Source organism: Schistocerca piceifrons, chromosome 2 (assembly GCF_021461385.2).
Source record: "Schistocerca piceifrons isolate TAMUIC-IGC-003096 chromosome 2, iqSchPice1.1, whole genome shotgun sequence".
Lineage (NCBI taxonomy): Eukaryota > Metazoa > Arthropoda > Insecta > Orthoptera > Acrididae > Schistocerca > Schistocerca piceifrons.
In genome coordinates this window covers 629,423,196-629,448,883 of record NC_060139.1, presented here as the reverse complement: position 1 = coordinate 629,448,883, position 25,688 = coordinate 629,423,196, and the positions used below count along the sequence as shown (strand labels likewise).

Sequence of the window (25,688 nt, the reverse complement as noted above, 5' to 3'; positions counted from 1 at the left end):
TGTGCCCTGCTGTGGTAGTTAAAGCTGACTTCGAGAAAGAAAACGGAAACCCGCATTTTCATAGCATGGCAGCAACCTGTACATTGTTGTTAAAAAAAAAAAAAAAAAAAAAAAAACAGCTCATGTCCGTCTCAATGTTTATTAGCGTATGTTGTAAAAATACAAAGTAAATTGGTCGAGAATTTTTGTACATTTTTGTACATTTTTGGCAAGGACATAATTTAAGAAAAATGTAGGCTAAGTCCGCTTGAATGTTTCTCACTAGCGTCTTGTAAAAATTTGAAGCAAATCGGTCAAGAACTTTTTCGAAATTTTTGGACGCGACGTTAACATCACCTCGTATACACACACACACACACACACACACACACACACACACACACACACAATATGTTTGTGTGTGCGGTCATTAGATCTTCATGTAAAAATTTGCAGCAGTGCATGGGAACATGTTGCGGAACACGCATTTCTGTCCATGGTGATCACATACCGTATTAATAATAAAGTCCCTCCTTTTAAATGTCGAGGGGAAAGTCACAAATCGCAATGAGAAACAAAACAACTTTAAACGAAGACTTGTCTTTATATAGTAGTAGAATAGATAAGAGGAAATGATTGCATTTTGTTTGCCGGCCTTGGTGGCCAAGCGGTTAAAGGCGCTACAGTCTGGAACCGCGCGGTCGCTATGGTCGCAGGTTCGAATCCTGCCTCGGGCATGGATGTGTGTGATTCCTTACGTTAGTTAGGTTTAAGTAGTTCTAAGTTCTAGGGGACTGATGACCTTAGAAGTTAAGTCCCATAGTGCTCAGAGCCATTTTTTTAGCATTTTGTTTGGTTATTTGCTGATATACACGCTGGTAAGGACAACAGTCAAACACCTCCTGTATCGAGAGAGGTCAGGACAACAGGGAACTTTCTGTCATACGTTCTGATGATCAAAGATCATATCGTGGAGACCTCAAGGTTGGGACACAGTTACCGGAGGAAAGAAAAAGGCTGCCGTCCAAATTAGCGGCTGTGCGAACAAGTGCTGATGGTCTTGTGTACCCATCACGCCAGGGGTCCAATAATGACGACGAAAGCTGTCTGGAAATAAAGCTTTTCGGAGCCGCCTCACATGTGCATCGTGGTGCTGTACTGAGAACCGGGCTCGTCTGAAAAGATGGCGCGGTATCACTCCTGCGTCCAGTGCTGTTGCTGGACTTACCACCAGCGTACATCTTTGCTGCCGCGTCACAGAAAGCCACATCAGTTGCCATCGTAGTGACAATTCGTGGTACTACATATATCGTCACACGATCCTTGTGGACACTAGTCGAACTATTTCATTTCGTGACACGAGCTGACATGGCTATAAGATCCTGCACAATCGAGTCAACGATGTCCTCTCGTGCGCTAGTCGCGTGGAATCGTTCATATTCTGAACAACTTTTAGTGTGGCCGCCCCGGCCGCTGGTGGCCGAGCGGTTCTAAGCGCTTCAGTCTGGAACCGCGCGACCGCTACGGTCGCAGGTTCGACACCTGCCTCGGGCATGGGTGTGTGTGATGTCCTTAGGTTAGTTAGGTTTAAGTAGTTCTACGTTCTAAGGGACTGATGACCTCAGAAGTTAAGTCCCATAGTGCTCAGAGCCATTTGAACCATTTGAAGTGTGGCCGCCAACCATCAATTCCATATTCGCAAGACTTTAGTAGGATCCCGTTCAACGCGAGCATCAGTGTCGTGGAACAATGAACCGTCGTCTTGATAGGCCGCGATGCTAGCAGATGTTTCTCCTCTTTACACGAGCCGTAACACGACTTTCTGAAAACAAAACAAAAAAAAACACATTCAGATGTGATTTCTGAACGAGAAACTCGGTGCCTCTTCTTTCCTTATATAGAGAAAGATAATGGCGTTGCTCCTACTTTGTGCGGCTGCACTGAAATGCTAATTATCTTCATCTACATCTACATACATACTCCGCAATCCACCATACGGTGCGTGGCGGAGGATACCTCGTACTACAACTAGCATCTTCTCTCTCTGTTCCACTACCAGACAGAACGAGGGAAAAATGACTGCCTATATACCTCTCTACGAGCCCTAATCTCTCTTATCTTTGTGGTATTTCCGCGAAATTTAAGTTGGCGGCAGTAAAATTGTACTGCAGTCAGCCTCAAATGCTTGGTTCTCTAAATTTCCTCAGTAGCGATTCACGAAAAGAACGCCTCCTTTCCTCTAGAGACTCCCACCCGAGTTCCTGAAGCATTTCCGTAACACTCGTGTGATGATCAAACCTACCAGTAACAAATCTAGCAGCCTGCCTCTGAATTGCCTCTATGTCCTTCCTCAATCCGACCTGATAGGGATCCCAAACGCTCGAGCAGTACTCAAGATTAGGTCATATTAGTGTTTTATAAGCTGTCTCCTTTACAGATGAACCACATCTTCCCAAAATTCTACCAATGAACCGAAGACGACTATCCGCCTTCCCCACAACTGCCATTACATGCCTGTCCCACTTCATATCGCTCTGGAATGTTACGCCCAAATATTTAATCGACGTGACGGTGTCAAGCGCTACACTACTTATGGAGTATTCAAACATTACGGGATTCTTTTTCCTATTCATCTACATTAATTTACATTTATGTATATTTAGTTAGCTGCCATTCTTTACACCAGTCACAAATCCTGTCCAAGCCATCTTGTATCCTCCTACAGTCACTCAACGACGACATCTTCCCGTACACCACAGCATCATCAGCAAACAGCCGCACATTGCTATACACCCTATCCAAAAGATCATTTATGTAGATACAAAACAACAGCGGACCTACCACACTTCCCTGGGGTACTCCAGATGATACCCTCTTCTCCGATGAACACTCACCATCGAGGACAACGTACTGGATTCTATATCTAGGCAGGTTTTATACTAAAAGTCTACTTGATATTTGGTGCATGGCGGCTCCTTGTTGATGCAGTTTAATACCCAGCACTATACTTAGTCGCCTTAGCCATGTGGTACCCTGTATGCAGTTACTTGTGCAAGCCCCCTTCATTCATGTGAAAGCTGATACATTTGTGATCTAGCTTGTCACTATCGATCTATGAAAACCCTCTTAGAACAAGATGTCCTTTGGAAACGGCTGCGGGACGTGGAATCCAATGACTGGAAAGAAGTGCGCTGAGCTGTGACAGGCAAGTGCAGAAGGCACGGCGGTAGTGACTATCGAGCCGGGGCGGCGGCGGGCGGGAGCGGCCGGGTTTGTGGACATCGTCTGGTTGCCCGGGCAACCGGGCTGCAGCGCTGCGCCCGGCCGGCGCTTCCAGGAACTGCGCGGCCGCGGGCTGGGGTCAGGCGTGGCCCACACGTGTCGATATCGCCTCCTCGCTACCTGCAACGCACACCTTCTCCACTGCCTGCCCCCGACCGTCTCGCCAGTGCATAAAACATTCCATCCCGCCGGAGCAGTCGGAGAAGCTTTCAACACTCTATACTTTTAGTTGATCTATTTCTCTGAGGATGTATTGGTACTCTGCATATGCACGGATAATAAAATTCAGAAAAAAATATTTTTGAAATGCAGCTCATGGTGCGCATCAAGATGTCCTTTACGTTCAGTAATATCTACGAGGGTCAATTATCATCCGCACAGTAGTTATAAAATTTCATTGTAATCAAATAGGAAACTTACAAGAACATGATTTTTTCGACATAGTCTCCTTGCGTTTCAACGTACTTTGGTCCATCGTTGTACAAGCTTCCTGATGCCCTCATAAAATCGTTGTACAAGCTTCTTGATGCCCTCATAAAAGAAGGTTCTCTGTTGAGTTGCGAACCAGGAATGCACCGCTTCTTTCATTGCTTCGTGCGAGGCAAATCGACGTTCCCTTAATGTCTGTCTGAGTGGACCAAACAAGTGATAGAATGGGCAAGATCGGCATTATATGGAGGATGATCCAGTACTTCAATTTTGAGCTTCTGGAGCTTTTCAGCAGTGTGGGAAGCAGTCTGCGGACGCGCATTGTCGTGCAACAACACAACACCTTTTGACAGCAATCCTCGGCGTTTCCTTCGAATTGCAGGCTTTAGCCTGGCAGTAAGCATCTCACTGTACTGTTAATTGTTGTACCCCTTTCCCCATAATGTTGCAGTACTGGACCTTGTGCGTCCCAAAAAACCGTAAGCATCAGTTTACCTCGGACGGCGCCGGCCGGAGTGGCCGTGCGGTTCTAGGCGCTACAGTCTGGAGCCGAGCGACCGCTACGGTCGCAGGTTCGAATCCTGCCTCGGGCATGGATGTGTGTGATGTCCTTAGGTTAGTTAGGTTTAATTAGTTCTAAGTTCTAGGCGACTGATGACCTCAGAAGTTAAGTCGGATAGTGCTCAGAGCCATTTGAACCATTTTTTCACAGACTTTATAGAACCTAAGTCTGTTGTGGATGATTTCGCACGAAGAACCGTGACCAATTTGCAGACGATGTGCCACTTCGTCAATAGTTGATCGTCTGTCTAAGAGAATCATTTCACGTGAACGCTCAATGGTTTCTTCATTTGTTGCGGTAAACGGTCGTCCAGCTCCTTCATCGTGCGTAACACTTGTGCGACCATTTCGGAATTTTTCAATCCATTCGTAGACACTCCGTTGTGGCAAAATACTGTTCCCGTACTGTACCGAAAGTATTCGATTAATTTCGGTCCCCGATACGCCTTTTGACCACAAAAAATGGATCTCTGAACGTTGCTGTTCTTTGGTGCAAATAGACAGCGGAGTAGCCGTGATTAACAGCACGGCAGCGATAACGAAACTAACCTAGCAGCTTGAAAATTGCAAAGATATAACAACAGATAAACAAAGCATGCGTCATCAACGTAAAACGACAGTACTACCAAAATAAACAAAAATATAACTAAATTGTGGATAATATTTGACTTACCCTCGTACATACACTGCTGTGCAAAATTAAAGGATGAAAGTAACTTCCGCATAACATAGCTCGAAGAAACTTGGACTACGCATAGAATAAATTACTACATTGTAGTACGAAAGGTAACAATACTTTTATTCAAATACAATAAGTACACTGATGTTACTGCGATTTATGACTGTCACTTGACATTTCAAAGGCGGGATATTGTTCTTAATATGGTGTGTGATCACCATGGACAGCAGTGCATGCCCCGGAACATGCTCCCATACTCGCCACAAGCTTGGTACGGAGTTCTTGTCGTAGAGCCTTCCGTTCCGCCACCAGGGCGGTTGACAACTGAGGCACAGCTGGTACGACGCACATGAAGGAGTAGCACAGTGCCACAAATAACGTAACCGATTGTTTCGGTGGTCCAGGTGTTACGGTGTGGGGGGCGTAATGTTAACTGGGCGTACTGACCCCAAATATTTTTTTAATTTTCAGTCTATTGGCTTTCGATTCGTGCCCATGCAGCCATCTCAGCGGAAAGGCAATACGACAGTGTGTTTGAGGCGATTTTCTTGTATTTAATGACGATACGGTTCTGGATGACACTGCGCGACCGCAACGAGCAGCTGAGACGGAGCAGCTCTTGCAACAAGAGGATATGAGGCGAATGCACTGGCCTACCCGTTCTCCAGGCATAAACCCCGTCGAGCGGTGAGGAGACGAATTGCAGCAAGTTCACGCCCACCAACGACCATCCAAGCAGTTGTCAATTACGCTGGTGAAGGAATGGAACGCCCTACCACAAGGACTCCTTACCAACCTTGTGGACAGCAAATAAGCACGTTGAAGAACATGCACTGCCGTACGTGGTAATCGCAAATACCGTACCCTACCGTTTATTTTTCAGTTCCAGATGCACTCTTTTTATACGAAAGTGCGGCTGAGACCGAAAAATAAAAGATAGACGAAAAAGTTAAATATCAGTGCAGATACTAAAGTCTTTCGCGACGAATTTGTAGGCTTTAGTGACAGAGACGAATGTTTAAACAGGTCCAGTCAAACATGTGTTCGGTCTTCAGTGACGTCACCTATATGGCAGGCTGCAATCATTTCCTTAACTCAGCATTTTTAGAACGTTCTTGCATAAAGCGTTCATCGTAGCTTTGTTCTAACAGTTTTAGTGTCTCAAATGTGTAATATCGATGACTGTAAAGAATTCGTTTTGAATGTGATGTGTTGTAAAGAGAACATATAGACAGGAACGAAAGGAAGAAAGTAATGAAAACCATGAAACTCAACAATGGCACATTGTCTGTTCAACGAGCACAAGTACCCTACGCCCACACACGGATCACCATCAATTTGTTAAATTCTTTCAGTGCGAAATAGTGTGGTGGAGAATTAGTGTGCGATACTGCCATAATTTTTTTTTTCCAAATGCAGACAGGTTTTAACAGAGTAGGTATTCCACGAAAAAACAGTAGTTAGGTTGTATGTAAACACTGTCATATCTCAATGACAGGTCCACTCAGCTCACTGTTAAGTCTGCTTGATCTTATTCTGTAAAAGCGTCCTTCAAATCCCCATCTGTGAATCCTAATTTACGTTCTCCGTCGTTTCCGTAAATGACTTACGCATCGGATAAAGCTTTGGCTAAGTGGATTAGTGTTCCGTTGTCGATGACTTAAACTCTGAGTAAATTGCAACATTTCTTTCTTTTTTTTCTGTTCCTTTCTCCATCTTTCTTTCTTTCTTTCTTTCTTCCTGCTTAACCACTTACCTATCTTCCTACCTATCTATCTTCATTCCTCCTTTCCTTCCTTTCTTCCATCTGTGCATATCTTCCAACAAAACGTAGGAATGGTTTTGGTGTTCAAAAGTAACCCACTATTTGCTACGATTGTCGAGTATGTGACACATTTCTAGATCTTTAGAATGTGAAATCAAATGATTGTGGACTAAACAAGCTCTTCTCAACGTGTCGTGTGCGTCCAGAACAGCAATATTCAGTTAATTTCTAACTTTGGAAAGTAATACAAACTCTGCTCATTATACCAGAGCAAGCGTCTGTTCATGTCGTATTTGTGAGGTTTAAAAGTCATACACACATATAGTTTACATTCTGTGTTTACATTAACACCGCTTGAAAAGAATGGGTAAGGGTTGTCATTACAAATTGAAATTAAAATTTCAGGAATTATTTTCCCAACAGTTTTTCTGTTAGGTTTACGGATATAACTTATAGACGTTGGATAATATTACGTAATTGCTTTCGACATGCAGCAATGGAAACAACTAAGTTAACGTCATTCAGGTTGACAGATTCCTTAAATCACTCGGAGATAAAATTCTGACGTTGAAAGGTTAATGAAAGAGATAGGTACTGTAATAAGACGATAGTACTCGAGGAAATACAGCAAGCCAGAATACGATGATCAGAAAATTGCTAGAAATGTAACGGAATTTCAGTGTGATAATTAAGAGACAATACAGCAGTCAGGAAACCCTAAGAACAGCCTCAAGTTTGTCGCTATCGTGTCAGAAACGACTCTATTAAAAGTTCTTTCGGTAATATCCCACTGAAAAATTATGTACGTATCGGATTCCGTTCAGTTGTAATAAAGAAACTGGTCGCCTTTCGAACTCTTTTTTTTTTTTTTTTTTTCCTCTGATTCCCTCGTGGCATCCAGGTGCTTTTGCGTACTGCGTGCACTTGACGGTTCGCTGCCCGCGGACAGTTCATCGCGTGTGTCGTTAGCTTGAGCATGCGTCTACCACTGCTTCGTCGGAAGGCTGTGCGCCACAGCGACCCCCGAGTTCAGACATGTTAGTCAGAATGACGGCACGCTGCTGTTCGACGGGTGGACTGCGCAAGTGGTTGTCGTAGGATATGGCGTTTTATCGGCCTGAAGCCCACGAATGGCAATCGCCGCAGGACAATGCGTGGAACTCGGCCGCTTTCACCTCCCACAGCCGTTTCATCTGCATACAACGGTGCACCGCTGAATCATTTTAGACGGCAGTTTTCCACTGTTCTCTTTCTCTGCATCGGGGTAGAAAGGGTGCTATCCTATCCTGCAGGTACAAAAGTAATAGGAAAGATATTAAGACTTTGATTTTCTGGAAGTGTAATAGACGAAAGCAACGTAAATTTTGACAAGGTTTGTGCGAAATAACATTTTTCTTAATCGATGATACCTAAATAATAGGTGCCTTGTATATGTCGTGACCTGTACTTACATTAACTCGAACTAAGACTTTGCAGAACAGACAACGGTAAAAGAAGTGCTCAGTCTTTCGTTTCACAGAAAGTATTAGTTGCCCCTGTGTTGCTGTGAAGGACCTCTTCGTTGATTTTAGTGTATTTTATCACGAGAAAACCGAGTGAGGTGACGCAGTGGTTAGCACACTGGCCTCGCATTCGGGAGGATGACAGTTCAAACTCGCGTCCGGCCATCCTGAGGTAGGTTTTCCGTGATTTCTCTAAATCGCTTCAGGTTAATGCCGGGATGGATCCTTTGAAAGGGCACGGCCGATTTCCTTCCCCAATCCGATGGAACCGATGATCTCGCTGTTTTATCTCCTCCCCCAAATCAACCAACCAACCTAGGGTGAAAAATTCAGATATGGAATCGTAGAGAGACTTGCCGTAATGACTCTTAATGTCCTAGGAAATCAAATCATGCCAGTAAACTGGTAAATTTAAATGTCGTATGACTAGGGCCTCCCGTCGGGTAGACCGTTCGCCGGGTGCAAGTCTTTCGATTTGACGCCACTTCGGCGACTTGCACGTCGATGGGGATGCAGTGATTATGATTGGGACAACACAACACCCAGTCTCTGAGCGGAGAAACTCTCCGACCCAGCCGGGATCGAACCTGGGCCTTTAGTATTGACATTCTGTAGCGCTGACGACTCAGCTACCGAGGGCGGAGAGTAAACTAGTACTGCCTCCGAATATACCGCTAACTTAACCAAAAGGAAAGGAATTGCCAAAGTCTGTTATGATGGACAATGCTAGTTTTATTTTACCTTTTAGTAATTACTTGGCGAATGTTCAGCGAAGTATTACATGTCACTTGTAAGTGAAACTAACTTTAGGAGTCTGTTTTGACGCTCGTCTGTGCTCTCGAAATCGATAACTGTGGAAGTCAACGAGTTCTGTAGTTGCTATTGTGTGTTGCCAGTACATGGAACATTCTCGCTGTCGAAAACGACCGTTTTCTAATTATTTTTTCTTACATCTGAGAAAAACTCGGTGTTCTACAGCTGCTGATCGCGATGCGCAGCGACAGATATTCACACATCAATACACTTGCATATACACATGGCTTTAATATTTGTTTGTCTGGGACACATCGTCCCAGAATTAAAGTAGAACTGATCCCGTCCCCACGTTGTGACCAGTCTTTTGGGGACTTTCCCTCGATTGTAAGACAAATGGTTGAAGTGGAAATGCTTGTATGACTGTTCACGCTCAGTGACATTAACATTATTGGAGTGCGTAATTTGCTGAGCGCAGCAGAGTCATCAGTTACAGCAGGCGACTGGTGATGGCGTGAGGAACATTTAGAAGAGTCACATCGAATGTCCGTAACTACAGAGGCAGCCTGCTACTTACTGGCAGCTCCGATTTCTTTCAGTACTTGCTTCACATGCAGTCTCCGGGAAGCAGACATTTAATTTTTCCTCAGCAGAATTCGCAAATTTAGTCACGTCGTCAAGAGCGCCAGTGCTATCTTCTCACAAGAAGACGGTGTCCATTTTACGGAAAACAAACAAATATTTCCAATACCTCGTCGGTTAAAGGTGTACCAGATGGACTGCGGCAGCTAATGTTCGCTTCTGATGTTTTCCTTAAGTCAGATTCGCTATTACAGTAAGACTTTCTATTTCCCCAATAATATGAGCTTTCGTTATAAATGTAAAAATGGTTCAAATGGCTCTGAGCACTATGGGACTTAACATCTGAGGTCATCAGTCCCCTAGAACTTAGAACTACTTAAACCTAACCAACCTAAGGACATCACACACATCAATGCCCGAGGCAGGATTCGAACCTGCGACCGGAGCGGTCGCGCTGTTCCAGACTGTAGCACCTAGAACCGCTCGGCCACCCCGGCCGGCATAAATGTAAAACAAAGAGCCTTTGGTTTATTGGCAGAATATTGGGGAGGAGCAATCAGTCTACAAAAGAGACTGCTTACAAATGACTCGTGCGACCAGTTCTATAATATTGCTCAAGTGTGGACCCGTACCAGATAGGACTAACGGGAGATACTGAACGTGAACAGAGAAGGGCAGCACGACTGGGGACATTTGTTTAATCCATGGGAGTGTCTCTCAGAGATAGCGAAGGAACTGAACTGGCATACTCTTGAAGACATACGTGAACTATCCCGAGAAAGTCTGTCATCAGAGTTGCAAGAACCGGCTTTAAATGTTAACTCTAGGACTATTCTACAGCCCCCTACGTATCATTGACATAAGGATCGTGAGGATATGATTAGAATAATTACTGCACGCACAGAGGCATTCAAATAATCGTTCTTCCACCGCTCCATGCTTGAATGGAACAGGAAAAACCGTAATAACTGGTGCGCTCTACCATGCATCACATGGTGGTTTGCAGAGTATAGAAGTAGATGTAGAAGCAGATAACCAACTGATGTAGATACAACGTAAGTAACATTCATCAGCCAAGAAATCAGAAATGAAGATTATGAGAAGTTGTTTAAGAACATGGAAGGATACCATATTGAATTACGCAAATAGTTCCGCACCTTATAAAATGAAGATTGTAAAGACATTCTCTCTGCCCCCTTAAGAACTGAGAGGGAGGGATGGAGGGAGAAACACACACATGTATCGGAAAACAAACATGAGTAGAAGAGAGAACAGACGACGACCTATTAGAAGCAGAATCGATTACTGTAAAGTACATGGATACCAATACGGAATCCTATCGTTGAAGACCTTAATGTTTGGAAAAGTATAGGGCGCCTTTAGGTATCAGTGGATATCTAGATGATGTGGTTTGTTGATAAACTGAAGAAGATAATGAGGGGGAGATGATGCACAAGGCAGCACTTATTAGACGTTACTTCCTCCTTTGAAGTAGGACAGATTAATAGATAACTTCACTTACAAACGTTGGTAATTGAAATGTAGGAGACAAATTTAGGTAGATCTATTTATTTAATACGATGAACGTCACAGCTATCGAAAGAATTATGTCTCAACTAGATACAACTGCAACGACCAAGGCGAGGCAGTGGTTAAGGCTCTAGACCCGCTCTAGAGAAGAGTGGGGAAAAAATTGTCCGCGCTTTCATTTAACCTAGTCGCGGCAGGCGTTCACGCGTCGTTATTTGGTTCGGTAGTCAAGCTATGCAGGACAGCCTTTCTGCGCACTTTGCTCTTCTTCAAAATATTCTGCAGAATATCTTGAACACCCAATTTAGAGAAGTTCAGTTCGTTGCTGCACTGTGATTTGTGACACAACGACATTGACACACAACGGTCGCGTCTCTGCTGCTTAACACTGCCTGCTCACAACTGACTGGTCGAAAACGCATCTCTTCTTTACAGGGTTTAGTTCAAGTTGCCACCATAGTTACTGCGCTGGCGTCATCTATACACTAGGAATAAAATCAATCATGGCCCATTTTGGACGGGCGGAGTACTGCGAAGTAAGTGTTCAGTCTCCTTCCTAATGAGCGGTTAGCTATGTGCCAGGGGCGTCCAGTCTCGTGGCACTGCTAAAGCTTTTTCGCTGATGGTAGTGCTGGTAAGTGGTCCCTTCAGTCTCACGAAGGAAACTGACGAATTCCTCGAGAAACAGCAACTGCAGCTCTAAGTTCCGGCGAGGAAATGCATCCTCTTTCGAGAGAAGGGAAGCTCAGGGCCTCGTCCTACCGCAAGGTAATAAGTTTTCTCTGGATTCTCTGAATCGTTTAACGTAAAGAACGAATTCCGGTATGCTTTTCCCGAAGAGTGAAAAAGCCGCCTGCTTGCTTTATCCTTTAGTAATTCGATCTTGAGCTGCGTCTCATGTTAACTCGTCGTTCACGAGATGTTAAATCCTAAACTTCTCCCGAAACGGTCCAGAGGGCGACATGCTAACTAGATGCGTCCAGTAGGAAAGTGCTCGGAAGTATCTCAGTTTTCTTTCCCGATTAATGTAAGCTCGGTTTATTCTATTCCCCTTCGATTTGTAGGTGTCAGCCCTGGAGGTTAATTTTACTTCGTAAGCTGGAAGGAGAGTGGTTGCAGCTTGCTACGAGGAGAAACCAGCGCCACTTTCTACTGCTATTGCAGCTGAGCGCTGCTCGGCCTTGGCACGCCGACAAAGACTCCGTCGCCTGCAGCCAGTTGGCGATTGGCTGCATCGCCTCCACGCCGCCGAGGCGGGGCACGTATTGTACACGGCGCACACTGCGAGAAAAGGGCTTTCTTGTGCTGATGAGAGCAGCAGTAAGTGCGTGCGGAAAATATTGACTCCCATCGAAAGATAGGAGCAAAAGGAAAGAAAATCTGAAAATTAAAGGCTAGAGGCGGGCCAATGGCTCTAGTCGCAGTAGGACGGGAGAGGAATTGCACATGGCCAATAGTCGTAGAGAACTGTCTAAATGATAGCGCTTTCGCCATTTGCAGACACTATCCCATTTCAGCATTAGTTCATTATTACAACGTTACAGATTACAACATAAAAAGTCATACAGAGGCTACCGCTAATAGGTATATACTTAGGCGTCCGCAAGAGGGAGCAGCTGCCCCTTCCTGGCACCTGAGTATAGGCTTTTTCTTCATTACAGTTTTCCCTCGAATTTCTAACAATCACTGTCTGCGACTCCACTGAACGGCAACTTTAACACTGCTGCTTTAGCAATCACTACATATCTAGGGTTTTATTAGCAAGGGAAATTATGCCTATTCCTTGGCGCGACTTCCGTTTCAACGCTTTACTGCAGTCAAGTGGTTGACCTTTACAGACCAGTGCCGATGTAACATCTTCAATTTTTTTTCTGTGTTTTCATTGTTCAGCCATCACCGTGCTCAGGAACGGTCTCTTTCAACACCCACTCGCACGGATACAGACGCCAGTTCCCACTACCTCATACCTGCGTCATCTATCCCCGATTCTCATAATGCACAATGGAATCACAACTGTCTCTGGACAAAGAAAACACAAGTTGCGTTGCTGAGTCTGTATTCACTTTAACACAGCAGAGCTACGTATAGTAGTGCAATCGGAAGAACACAACCATACTCTTACGTAGGTGTGAACATCTATACTTAAGTTACAGCCCCAAACACGTTAGCCGAAAGAAGCAAATACTATTTCCTGTGCTAGAAGAAATGGAGAAAAGTGTGAAATGTTAAGATCAAAAAAATTATTCTCCAGGCCTGGGATCTTCACAAAGTCTGTGAGTGCAACAACGCCACACGCATTCACAAAGTTAGGGATTATGCATTCCAGTTGCCATGCTGCGCAACCGTGTAACAGACTGCCGGGCGAGGATTATATTGGTGCAGTCCTAGGATGCTAAAAGCTTATTCTACAGACCAGTTTGAGGGTGGTTTTGATAAGTTACCTGTTTGCTGTAGTGGTGCATTTACCACTGGGTATGTTTGACCTAACCAACCCAGATAAATGGAGCTTTCAAAACACATTTTGTTCAACTTCAATTATGTCAGTCAACACTAAAAAATATAAATCATGAATAATGCAATAAATCCGCTACAGTGAACAGATGTGATATTTCATAAGCAAACAAACTGTTATAGACGGGATCAAAGTAAATTAAGTATTATCAAAGTTTATCTGTTTCTCTGCTTCGAGGGGTATTAATGCGATATTTTTGTTGATATCCAACTGGGTTACGTCACGTATTCTGATTTTTTTCCTCTTTCCGATTTTATTATTTCAGTTTCCGCCCAACATGAAGGGAATGTGAATACATAATTTTTTAAATATTTTACTTCACAATTCGTTGAGATTTAATCGTAGAAGGATGTAATTTCAGATCGTTGAGTAAAAAAAAAAAATGGCATTTATATTCATGCTAATAACCTAAATAGAAGTACCTTTCATATACTATCGAAATATGTTTGCCGTTCACATACCAAAGTAATCTACTTCAAAATTACTATGTATTAACTGTCAATCTTTTAAGATACAATAAATGTTGTATACTTCTTGTCAAAATTAATTCTTGGGGCACGACACGTTCTCCGACTAGAGAATCAGTTGAGAAACTGGAGCTTTGAATATTGCCCACCCCTCCCATTCTCTCCCTCTGAAAATTTTTTGCGTACACACATGAGTGCTTACCATTTTATTGTCTTATTGAAATTAGTTACATTTCATGTGTGTTATATATTCATTATTTGAACATACAGGGATCTTAAACCTGTGTTGATTATTAAACTTTTTAAATCACATATCAGGTTACCAGCAATTCTGTGGGAAACAAAACCGCCAAAGATGTATTTTACATACAATCTCATTATGAAATTACCTTTGATCCTAAAGCAGAAAAAAACCTAACAACATACATGATACTTTCATTACGCATCCTAACAAAGTATATAATAAAATTAGTAGACAATCCCTGTATTGTCAAATAATGTATATTACGGTCTTTATATTTATCGCGACATAAATGCAACTAATTGTAACGTGATTTCTTGGTCGCGTCTGTGTGCGCTTCCTGTGGCTCTCGTTTGCGCCAAGGTCGCTGTCCGGGGGTGATTGGCCGGTCTTTCCCTAATCCCGCTAAATGGGTTGTTGAGGAGACCTAAGAGGCTGGCTCAAGGACTTGTGGTTTCCCCAGGACGGGCAGGTGGTTCCAAACACCTGCCGGGAAATGAACGCTTCAAAAGACCGGTGGTAGGCAGTATTTGCAGTGGAGTGGTACCGTGAGTGGCGAAGGGCCACTGAAACTACCTGCACGCGGCTACCGAGTGGCCGAAAAGCCTAAATGTTAAATAATTTCGTGGATGTGTTTTGGAACTTGCGAAATCAGAAGTAGTCGGCCTGCAATCCCGTGCTGTGAGAAGTCATGTGTCCACTGGGGCGGATGTGGTGTTTTCCTAAGAAAATTCAGGTGTTAAAGATTTTTAGTGATCACCCAAGTTACTTTTTTTGTAGTACGAGCAGTCTGAAAGCATTCGAAAGTGCATTCCCATGAGCCAGCGTAGAGTTGTACGATTTCCTAGCGAGTGTTGCCTTTCAGCGAACGCGCACGTTCCCGTTAGACAGGGCTCTTACATCAGATCGCGAACCCAGTAACTAACTAAATGGTGGTGCTTTATTGAACAAAACTGTCTTGGCGAGGGTGCTAGAATCCAATTAACTATATTTATTTCCGAGGAAATTTGAAAGTGATGTTTTTGCGTGGCTTTTTCTCTTATTGACGCTGAAGTGTGGGGGTGTTGGATTAAGTAGAGATTATCGATGTAAGTAGTCAGGAGCCAGTTGGAGGTGGCGTAGGAACTGTATGCGGTGTTCGTATTCCATTCCAATGGTCGGATCTCGGAAATGTTCCGCGGTTGGATTCCTAGAGGCCTTTTAAATATTGGGTTTGCAACACTGAGAAGTTTAACCCTGTCTCGTGGGTCAATTCGAGGCTAGCGACCCGTTCTTAAACTAATTTTGGATGTGTAGCAGCACAGAGAATCCATTAGGGTTCGCCAATATACGTTTTCGACTAAATCCGCAAAGCAGTACCTCGCGTAATTCAAGTCTGTCTCGTGCGCCGCTCGCTGCTAACAAGGGGACCGCACGAAGCTCCCCTCACCGATTTCATTCATACTGACAAGACGGTGTTCGGCCCTCATTACATGTCGCAGTAATTGTTTTCTAAGTTTTTACAATCCGTGTCATCCTGATTCGTGCAGTCCTCAGTAGTTTACACATTATACGACAAGAAGGATCGGAAAGTTAACGCACAATAATTTTTTTACTCCCCTGATATTGCAGCTGGATTGTTGAAATTTCATTTCGATATAGTTTGAAGTTCACGATACAGATGTTACTTTGTTGTGCAGCCCACGTTTCAACTACGAAACACACATGGCGGGCGGGCATGTAACCGTCGTCAACTTGTGAAGAGCAGCGAAGTGTAGTTCTATATTTATGGGCCAAATGTCATAAACAGAGTTAAATTCACGGGTATGTGCGTGGCGTGTTTGGGGACCACTGTATGGACCGTAGCGATGTCTCCAGGCGACGTGCATTCTTCCAAGACGGCCCTGTGAACCTTGGTGATTCGCTACGCTCCGGGCTGCCGGTAACAGCTGCAACCTCGCAGAATGTCAGTGCCGTTGAAGCAGCAATTTTCAACGACCGGCTTGTGTAACTGCGAACCTTAGCGCAGCAGTTCAACATTTCCTATGGTTCAGTGTGCGATATCGTTCATGACTCTTTGAAATGTCATAAAGTTATTGCACACTAAGTGCCTAGAACCTGACAGATGACCATAAGTGCCAGCGAATTATGACAAATTTGGATCACTTAACGCGTTATGTCGCAGAAGGGCACGACTCACGACTTTCTGAAAGAAATTGTCACTGGTGCTCGAAGCCAAGCAGGCCTCTGTGAAGTGGAAACATGCTGGTTACCCCGTACGAAAATAATTCGAAGTGACTGAATCTGCTGGGTAAGTGCTTGTGGCAGAGTTCTGGGATATGCGTGGTGTGTTATTGGAGGACTTAGCTGAACATGAGATCACTGGGAATGTTGCAGCCTACATTAAAACTCTGATTAAGTTGCGTCATAACCTTCGTGATAAACGCCACAACAACTGCCTGTATCGTCTTCATGACGATGCCCGCCCCCATGTTGAAAATTATAGCTGAATCATTAAATGTTGATAATTTCTACAGTAATACTAAATCTGTTGTTAGAATTACGTTGGAATGGAGAAAATAAAAGTACCAGCAGCGAGATTCGATCCAGTGATCTCGTGCTTACGAAACTAAGCGCTTACACGCTAGACTTAGGAGTCCTTGAATACTAGCGACCATACAACGTACACAATTTGTCAAACTCGATTTTCTCGGAAACTGTTGAGAGTGCGTCTTACATATATACTGAAGTCCTAATCGTGCCTTAAACACTCTGTCAATAAGAATCAGATTAGTGAGTGGAAGTTCGTACGCTCTCGCAAGTGTGCGAGAGGTCTGGCAACGGCCACAAGTGGCGCCCTCCATCGGTAATGCTGGTATTCAGTATGGTGTCAGCCCACCCTTAGCCTTGATGACAGCTTCCACTCTCGCAGGCATACGTTCAATCAGGTGCTAGAAGGTTTCTTGGGGAATGGCAGCCCATTTTTCACGGAGTGCTGCACTCAGGAGAGTTATCGATGTCGGTCGGTGAGGCCTGACACGAAGTCGGCGTTCCAAAACATTCCAAAGGTGTTCTATAGGATTCAGGTCAGGACTCTGTGCAGGCCAGTTCATTACAGGGATGTTATTGTCGTGTAACCACTCCGTCACAGGCCGTGCATTATGAACAGGTTCTCGTTCGTGTGAAAAATGCAATCGCCATCCCCGAATTGCTCTTCAACAGTGGGAATCAAGGTGGTGCTTAAAACATTAATCTAGGCCTGTACTGTGATAGTGCCACGCAAAACAACAACCGCATTGTGTACCGTGATTCGTCACTCCACACAATGTTTTTCCACTGCTCAGTCGTGCAATATTTACGCTTCTTAAACCAAGCGAGGCATTATTTGTTTACCGGCGTGATTTGTGGCTTATGAGCAGCCGCTCGACCATGAAATAAGTTTTCTCACCTCCCGTCTAACTGGCATAGTACTTGCAGTGGATCGTGATGCAGTTTGGAATTCCTATGTGATGGTCTGGATAGATGTCTGCCTACCACTCATTACGATCCTCTTCAACGGTCGACGGTCTCTTTGTCAACAGACGAGGTCGGTCTGTACGCTTTTGTGCTGTACGTGTCCCTTCACGTTTCCACTTCACTATAACATCGGAAACAGTGAGCCTAGGGATGTTTAGGAGTGTGGAAGTCTCGCGTACAGACGTATGGCGCAATTGACACCCAATCACTTGACTATGTTCGAAGTCCGTGAGTTCCGTGGAGTGCCCCATTCTGCTCTCACGATGTATGATGACTACTGAGGTCGCTGATATCGAGTACCTAGCAGTAGGTGGGAGCACAATGCACCTAATATGAAAAACGTATTTTTTGAGGGTGTCCGGATACTTTTGATCACAGTGTACATGATAGCGCACTTTACTGCTCAGCTTTTGGCTCGGTTCGATCCTTACCTCCCTCGCATGGTCAGATTTTTGTATGACTCGTGTTCGATTGTATGAAAGCAAAAGAACAATACATTGCAGTCCCTGGCTGGATTTTGCACACGCGGAGGCCTGATTGGCTAACTTGGAAACGGCGCAACGTAGAAAATTTTTCTTAACAATTATTTCTCAGCACAATCTATCCTGCAACATCCTTACAAGCTTTCCAGACTGTGAACAGTAATGGTCCAGTAACAACTCCCTTGTGGTACTCCTGAAGCTACTTTTACATACTAAGAGTCATTTTCGAGAGGAGTGGCATGCTGCGTCCCATTTGCTAGGAACAAGCTGTTCTGAATTTCGTACGTTTTCTTTTATCTTTTTTTTTCGCTAGGCAGCAAAGAGGAACTGCATCGAACACCTTCCAGTATACAAGCAACACTGAAACAGTGGACGGTGGTATATATTCCTTTCTAGGTCTCGTTTACGAGCAAGGCGATCTGAATTCCACAAGATCGTTGTTTTATTAGGGCTATTCGTTTATTAAGGTCCGATCGGTCGCGAAATGGAAACCACAGTGTAACTCCGACGAAGTTTTGCACAGATGAGTTCCGAGTGTCCCTAGTATGTTCATCGATTTCTTCATATCGCCCTTTACAGTTCTAAGTGCAGAGTGAGCATCTAAAGATGCCTAGAAAATGTTGTCTGAGCGAAGTATGAGTGTCTGTTGAAAGACTTCGCCTGATTTGATGCAGTCCACATTACAAAACTGGCATGTAATTCCTTCGTCATGACAATTCTCTGTCACGCACTGCAGGGGCAATGGAGACGCTCCTGCAGCATTTTAGATGGGAACTGTTTGATCACCCACCATACAACCCAGACTTGGCTCCTCTGATACAACCCAGACTTGGCTCCTCTGATTTTCATCTCTTATTACATGAAAACAACATTTTGGCACAGACAGCGAGCTGCAGACCAGCGTAGAGAATTGGCGGAAAGTACAGGCGGCTACCTTCTGTGGCGAGGGAATTGGAAAGTTGGTACAACGCTGCAACAAATGTCTGAGTTGGAGCGGCGACTGTGTAGAGATACAGCGGGAAAATGTAGGTAACGGGTGTAAATAAAATATATTCAGTTTTCACTGATTTCCATTTAGCGATCGATCGGACCGTAATAAACTAATAGCCCTCTTAAAAGCCATGTTGATGCCTACAGCTAATGTTTTTGGTCTTCAGGAAGGTCATAATACTGTGGCTGTTCTGGGAGTGTGTGGGTACTTCTGGAATACGTGTGTTCCAGGTCCGGTGACGGTGCCGATGGTGTCGACCAACAGCTCGCCGCCCATCGCGATGCCGGTGCAGGTGCCGCCGGGCCACGTGGTGCAGCAGATCGTGGACGAGAGCGGCACGCTGCGCCACGTTATCCTGTCGCCGCAGGCCATGCTGCCCATGCCGCCCCCCTACGTGAGTACTCCAGCCTCCAGCCTTGTGATTTCTTATCCCGTAAGTTCCACCAAAAGAAAGATGGAACGCTCGATTGTATTGTGCCTCAGAATACCAATTGTTCTGAGGTGGGATAAGTCACAAAGGTTGCACCGGGATTCGAAATCGTGATGTTTGGTTTGCAGTTACGATAGAATTTAAACAAAACTCTCCGCTGAAGCTGGTTCTGCACGTTGTTACCAGTATTTTTCCGGCTATGACGAAACCAGATGCAGAGATCGCTGTAGGAGAGCGTTAAGTTGGGTTTTAGTCAATCGTGTTAAAAAGTAGCACAATGCTATGAAATGTCGCAGTGCACAGCAAGAATAATCGGACTTGGTATAACAAGCAATTTAGACCGCGAGCTCTAAGAGAAAGGATGCAAATATGCATCTGATAGAACGTTGATTGCGTGTAATCGTCACATCTTTTTCGTTTCCCAGCGGAATTAAACTGCTGAAACACGTAATACACTTGTACAGACACTAGTGATTTTTAAGGTGTGACTTCAGTACACACTGATAAGCGAAAACATTATGACCACTGCCCGCTGCCACGTTGGATGCCGCGTGGTGGCGTTGCGGGCACGTGACGCCTTAACAGAAGTATGTAAGCGGAGCAGCCACGGACGGGGATCATACTAGAGGAGATATGGGGAAATCCTCTGAGGTAAGCGACTTTGTCAAAGGATACATTATTACGCAGAGCCTGTGAACGAGTATCTCGAAAACAGCGAAGCTGGTCGAATGTTCACGTGCTATTGTTGTGAGCATCTACGGAAAGGGGTAGAAGGACAGTGAAACTACCACTAGGCGTTAAATGGTCAGACGTCCGCGACTCTTCACAGAGCGTGGGGTCTGGAGGCTTGTCTGCTCCGTAAAGTGGGATAGATGGTGATCTGTGCCATCTCCGACAGAGCACAATGCTGGTGCACGGACAAGTGTTTCGGAGCATACCGTCGCCCGCATCTCGTGGTCGTGCGGTAGCGTTCTCGCTTCCCACGCCCGGGTTCCCGGGTTCGATTCCCGGCGGGGTCAGGGATTTTCTCTGCCTCGTGATGGCTGGGTGTTGTGTGATGTCCTTAGGTTAGTTAGGTTTAAGTAGTTCTAAGTTCTAGGGGACTGATGACCATAGATGTTAAGTCCCATAGTGCTCAGAGCCATTTGAGCATACCGTCCATCGTACATTGTTGAACACGGAGCTCCGCAGCAGACCACTCCTATGTGTTTACATGTTGACCCAACGACATCGTCAGTTATGACTGCAGTGGGCACGAGACCATCGGGATTCGACCGTCGATCAATGGAAACGTGTCGACTCTTCGGGTGAATTACACATTTGCTACACTATGTCGCTGGTCGTCTCCACAAACGTCACCGAGGTGAACGGTGGCTCGAAACGTGCAACACGTCACGGACGCTGGCCGGTGGGAGCAGTATTACCTTATGAGAGACATTCTCCTGCGCTTGCAGCTTGCATGGGACCTGTGGTAGTAATAGAAGACACTCTGTCAGCTGCGAACCTCCTGCTTCCCTTCATGCTGGATGTGTTCCCTGACGGCGATGTAATCTTTCGGCAGTACAATTGCCCGTGTCTCGGAGCCAGACCTGTGCTACAATGGTTTGAGGAGCATTATAGCTGAACTCACATTGATGTCTCGGCGACTTAATTCGCCTGATGTAAATCCTGTGGAACCCATCTGGATCGCTATCGGGCGCCATCACCGACTACGCAAATCAACGACCCGTTATATCCACGAATTAATGACCTGTGCGTAGACACCTAATGCCACATGCCTCCAGAAACCTACCAACAAATTGTCTGTCTCTGATACGCAGAATCAGTTACACATTTCGTTCTAAAGACGGACGAACACTGTCATAATGTTTTGGTTCATCACTGTATAATAGGAGCCCAAGTCATTTTAACTCAATAGCAAGATTATTATTCACAATTAATGTAAAATTACAAACATGGTGATCTTTGATGCGTCTAGACAGAAAAAAAATTATGAAGTAATTACGAATCTAAGGAATTTAGAGTTTCCGTTGTTTCATATTAAAGAAAGGAAATTATTCCATCGTCTCTAGCCCATGAAGTTCAAGGATACACACAACTCTGCATACTACTTAATCAAACGACAGATTTTAATTTTTTTACAGGTTCAATTGCTATATTCATAATTTTAACTAATTTTGTGAAAAGAGGAACATTGGTTGTCACAAAGGACATCAATGAATTTACGTATTGTGAGGTACTTGGCAGTATACCCAGTTTTTTGAAGAGGCGTCTGCAGGACGTTCTTTAATTAACTCCAGGGTTAACATGCTTTTGTATTCTGAAAATACTATTCATGTAACTTGAATTTCTCTAGAATATGATTCCATAACAAACTGACTATATCCTGCCTCTGGGCTGAAAAACTTCGGTAGCGTTGCTTGTACTGGCATTGAATATTTTTTCACTCGTGGAACCTTTTCCGTGAAATGATGACACGGGTGACATTAACGCCACTTAAAACCTCGCCCTAATTGTGTGTCGCCTCTAATCTGCTAACTAACAAACAACTTGTATTGTCATTAAGAAAAAACTCACTACACTATACCACGTTCTCGTACTGGCGCGCTACATCTGTCACGTATTTTCATTGTCTCCAGGCAACAGCAAAGACCGCCCATTGTCAGCATAGCGATTTTTCGTCTGATTCAAGGACCACATGATTTACTGAGATGAGAGTGGTTATATCAGAGAGAGACAGACAAAAAGAAAGAGATCATCTCGACACTGAGGAGGAAAGTTGTTAGTCCTCAGCAGATCAAAATTAAGTTAGGTTTCTCTGAGCTTTCTTTAAGGACTTCAGGCGATAGTAGAAAGTTCCTTAAGTACTATAAAATGTACTCAGTCTGTGTAGACCTTATCATATTCAAGGCGTTAAATACCGGCAGAAAGTTTTATCAAGATGGGAAAGCAACCATAGTTGTTATGAAATAACAAGTCAAATATCCACCTACAAAAGACATACGGATGTCACAGCAAACCTTAATCGTATCTGCACGACAGATTGGTGGGTACTGACGTCATCAGAAATTCGAACAATGAAAATTGGTACCTCAGTTTTTCACAAAAAAGGATGAATTGATGGTAAAAATTGGCCACCTATGACGTGAAATATTTATATGTGCCAGAAGATGCTTACAGCTTAATTTTAAAAACTTCAACGTGACCCTACTGTCAAATTTCCAGTCGCGCTGCTTGAGAATGAAGTCCACTGAAAAGAAAAGAAAAATGTTTGACTGTTATGTCGGCTGTTCTGTATTTAGTACCATATTTTACAGAATTACCGTTGTGATATGTTTTGACAGTGGTTAATTATATTTTGACTTGGACAAAATACGCAGATCAAGAACTGCTTGAGGGAGGGGGGGGGGGGGGGGTGGCGGACAGCGGCAGAAGCAGCTGATGATGGTGTCGAAAACATACATAGCTAGTCACAGGCTATCTTCAAGAAGCCGACGCGCTGTGCTGTATCCACTCGGGAGATACACGTAGAAGAAAGCGTTTGTTGAAGTCACGTTAATCTGCTGAATTACGAAGAATTGTTACACGTGAATTTTTTGTGAAAAATTGCAAATCAGAGTGCAGCACCGTATGGAACGTAACAATTTTCGGTAGCACTGCAAATGAAACCATAAATATGGCATCCCCCATTTGGAAGGGGGGGGGGGAGAGGGTTGCGTAAGGGGGAAGGCGGACCTTGAGGTTTACTTTCGCTTTAATAACGTGGAGGGTGAAAGGGCGCAGCCATTGGAGTAAAGGAGCAACTTTTGTGGCCGTTTGAAACATTGCTTGGCGGGCACCAGACTGTTAAACCGGCGGTGGCGGCAGACGCCGGCTGTCGAGTGCGGGAGCGGCAGGGGTGGCGGAGTAAATCACGTTTACAGCCTCCACGGCCACGTGCGCCGGAGCCGCCACACGTGTGGTCGGTTACAGCTAGCTGCGCACATTTACTGCTGCAGTTTCTGCCTCCCCTACCACCCTTCCTGATATCGTAGCCGCAGGCTAATGATGATTTCTGCAGCAGTTAGCGGTTAAGCTGCACGACGAAGCGCAAATTATTCGCCTCACATTTGTATGTAAGCACCGAAAGAGGCGGCGCAGTTCTTAGCACACTGGACTCTCTCTCAGGAGGGCGGCGTTCAAATCCCGTCCGGCCTTGCAAATTTAAGTTTTCCTTGGTTTCTCTAAATCGCGTACAATAAATTCCGGGGTAGATCTTTCGAAAATTACACGGCCGATTTCTTTCCCCCATTTCGAGCTTCTGCTCGATCGCTAATAACTTTGTCGTCGACGGGACGTTAATCCCTACTCTTCCTTCGTTTTAGTAAGTAAGCGCCCAAGTGCTTCCTACGGCGATTTGCTGGTAACCAAAAGGGCACCAATACTAGGGGCATCGTAGGGATGGGTCAGTATTTTAGTGTGCACATCATTCCTTAGTATGTTGTCTTTTATTTCTTTTTGGCGGTGCCTTCGCTAAAGTATGCATATGCCTCACGAGGAACCCCGAAGGCTGAATTTTTTTGTTTCCACATTCATTAATGATGATCTATCAATTAATCAGTTACATTTATTGCTAGACTTCTGGAGTTTATCGTAAGTACAAAACGACGATCCTCGGTTATGGTTAGGGAAACTCAAGACTAAAAATATATTACAGTTCTTGTGAAGGTACATAAAATGCGTCCTTGTTCTAAGAGACTTCCGTATTTTCAAGGCCACATACACCTGCTCCATATTTAGCAAGATTCTACAGGAAATAATCTGCCATTGCTTCACCGTGTGGATTTTTCTCTGCTTATGGGCTGCAATGTTGTGATGGTGGCACGTGAGAGAGAGAGAGAGAGAGAGAGAGAGAGAGAGAGAGAGAGAGAGAGAGAGAGAGAGAGGGGGGGGGGTGATGCAGAGAAGTGCCACCAGAGCTTTTCCTCGTGAAGAACTGAAGGAGCATCCATACTGATGCCCTCCTTCCAAGCGATAATTGCGTTTCGGTTACATTCTTAGGATCAATAGCCTACAGCCCTATACGCTGCCAGCTTCAGACAGTTGATCGCAAAATTTAGTAATGGAAATTTTCTATCATCACCACGATTTGAACCGGTCACTATGTTGAGTACCTGTAACACTGATGTAGGAGCGGAACACTATAGTTTGCCACCATATTACAGAAAACATTACGTTTCTGAAAGTGATCTGGTGTTCCGGCATTTAGAACTTTTGCACCAAAAGAATGTGTGTCCTTATACTTTTTTAGATTCAAATTTGGTTAGTAAATTAGGTAGATAGCTACTTTACGATGTCCATTATGTTTGCTGCTGCATACACGGATGCTGAAACTGCCGGTATTGGACGTTGTTTGTCCCGTGACGTAATGATGCGGTTTGTGACGTTGTGTGTAAACAGATCAAGGGACTGAAATCTTCTCTGCACCTAGGATGCGTACATTTCAGTAAACACGTTCCCTATCTTCCGATTGCTCTTCTCTCATTCTTAGGCAGAACTCTGACTATTCGTTCCGGATTTGTATTATCTTTTGGACTGTAGACTGTGGTGACAGAGATCTGTAGCGTACCCCTTAATCTACGTGGGGTTGGTCTGATAAAGTTTGACTGACAGTTGGGAAAACCAGCGTATGAGACTAACTATAGCTGTTAGACGCATATATGGTTTATGCGCCTCCCGCTCCCCGCGTCTGATAGGATTTTTTTTTTTTTTTTTTCCCGCGAACTAGACTCGCAATTTGCCCCGTCAAACACACTGACGTATCAACTCAGTATCAGCTTCAAGAAAGTGAGCACGTGTAATGGATATTAAATATACTATCTTCAAAATTACTTTAGGATTGACAGCTACGAAGAAAGTAGTGCGGTGAAATTCACACGTGAAGCACGCCACGGCGTCTGGCAGATCTACGAGACTTGGAGCCACAGCAACCGGCCAAGATTGCCGGCTGGCACGTCACCTGCACCACT

The 25,688-nt window shown here is 44.5% G+C and overlaps 1 protein-coding gene across 1 annotated transcript in view; it reads left to right on the top strand.

Moving 5' to 3' along the window:
• Positions 1-25,688, top strand: part of LOC124777343 (fibronectin type-III domain-containing protein 3A) — a 317,923-nt gene that overhangs the window by 200,663 nt on the left and 91,572 nt on the right. The window contains exon 3 of the mRNA XM_047252707.1: positions 19,481-19,644. Within this exon, the coding sequence (XP_047108663.1) occupies positions 19,481-19,644 (164 nt within the window). The remainder of the gene's footprint in view (positions 1-19,480; positions 19,645-25,688) is intronic.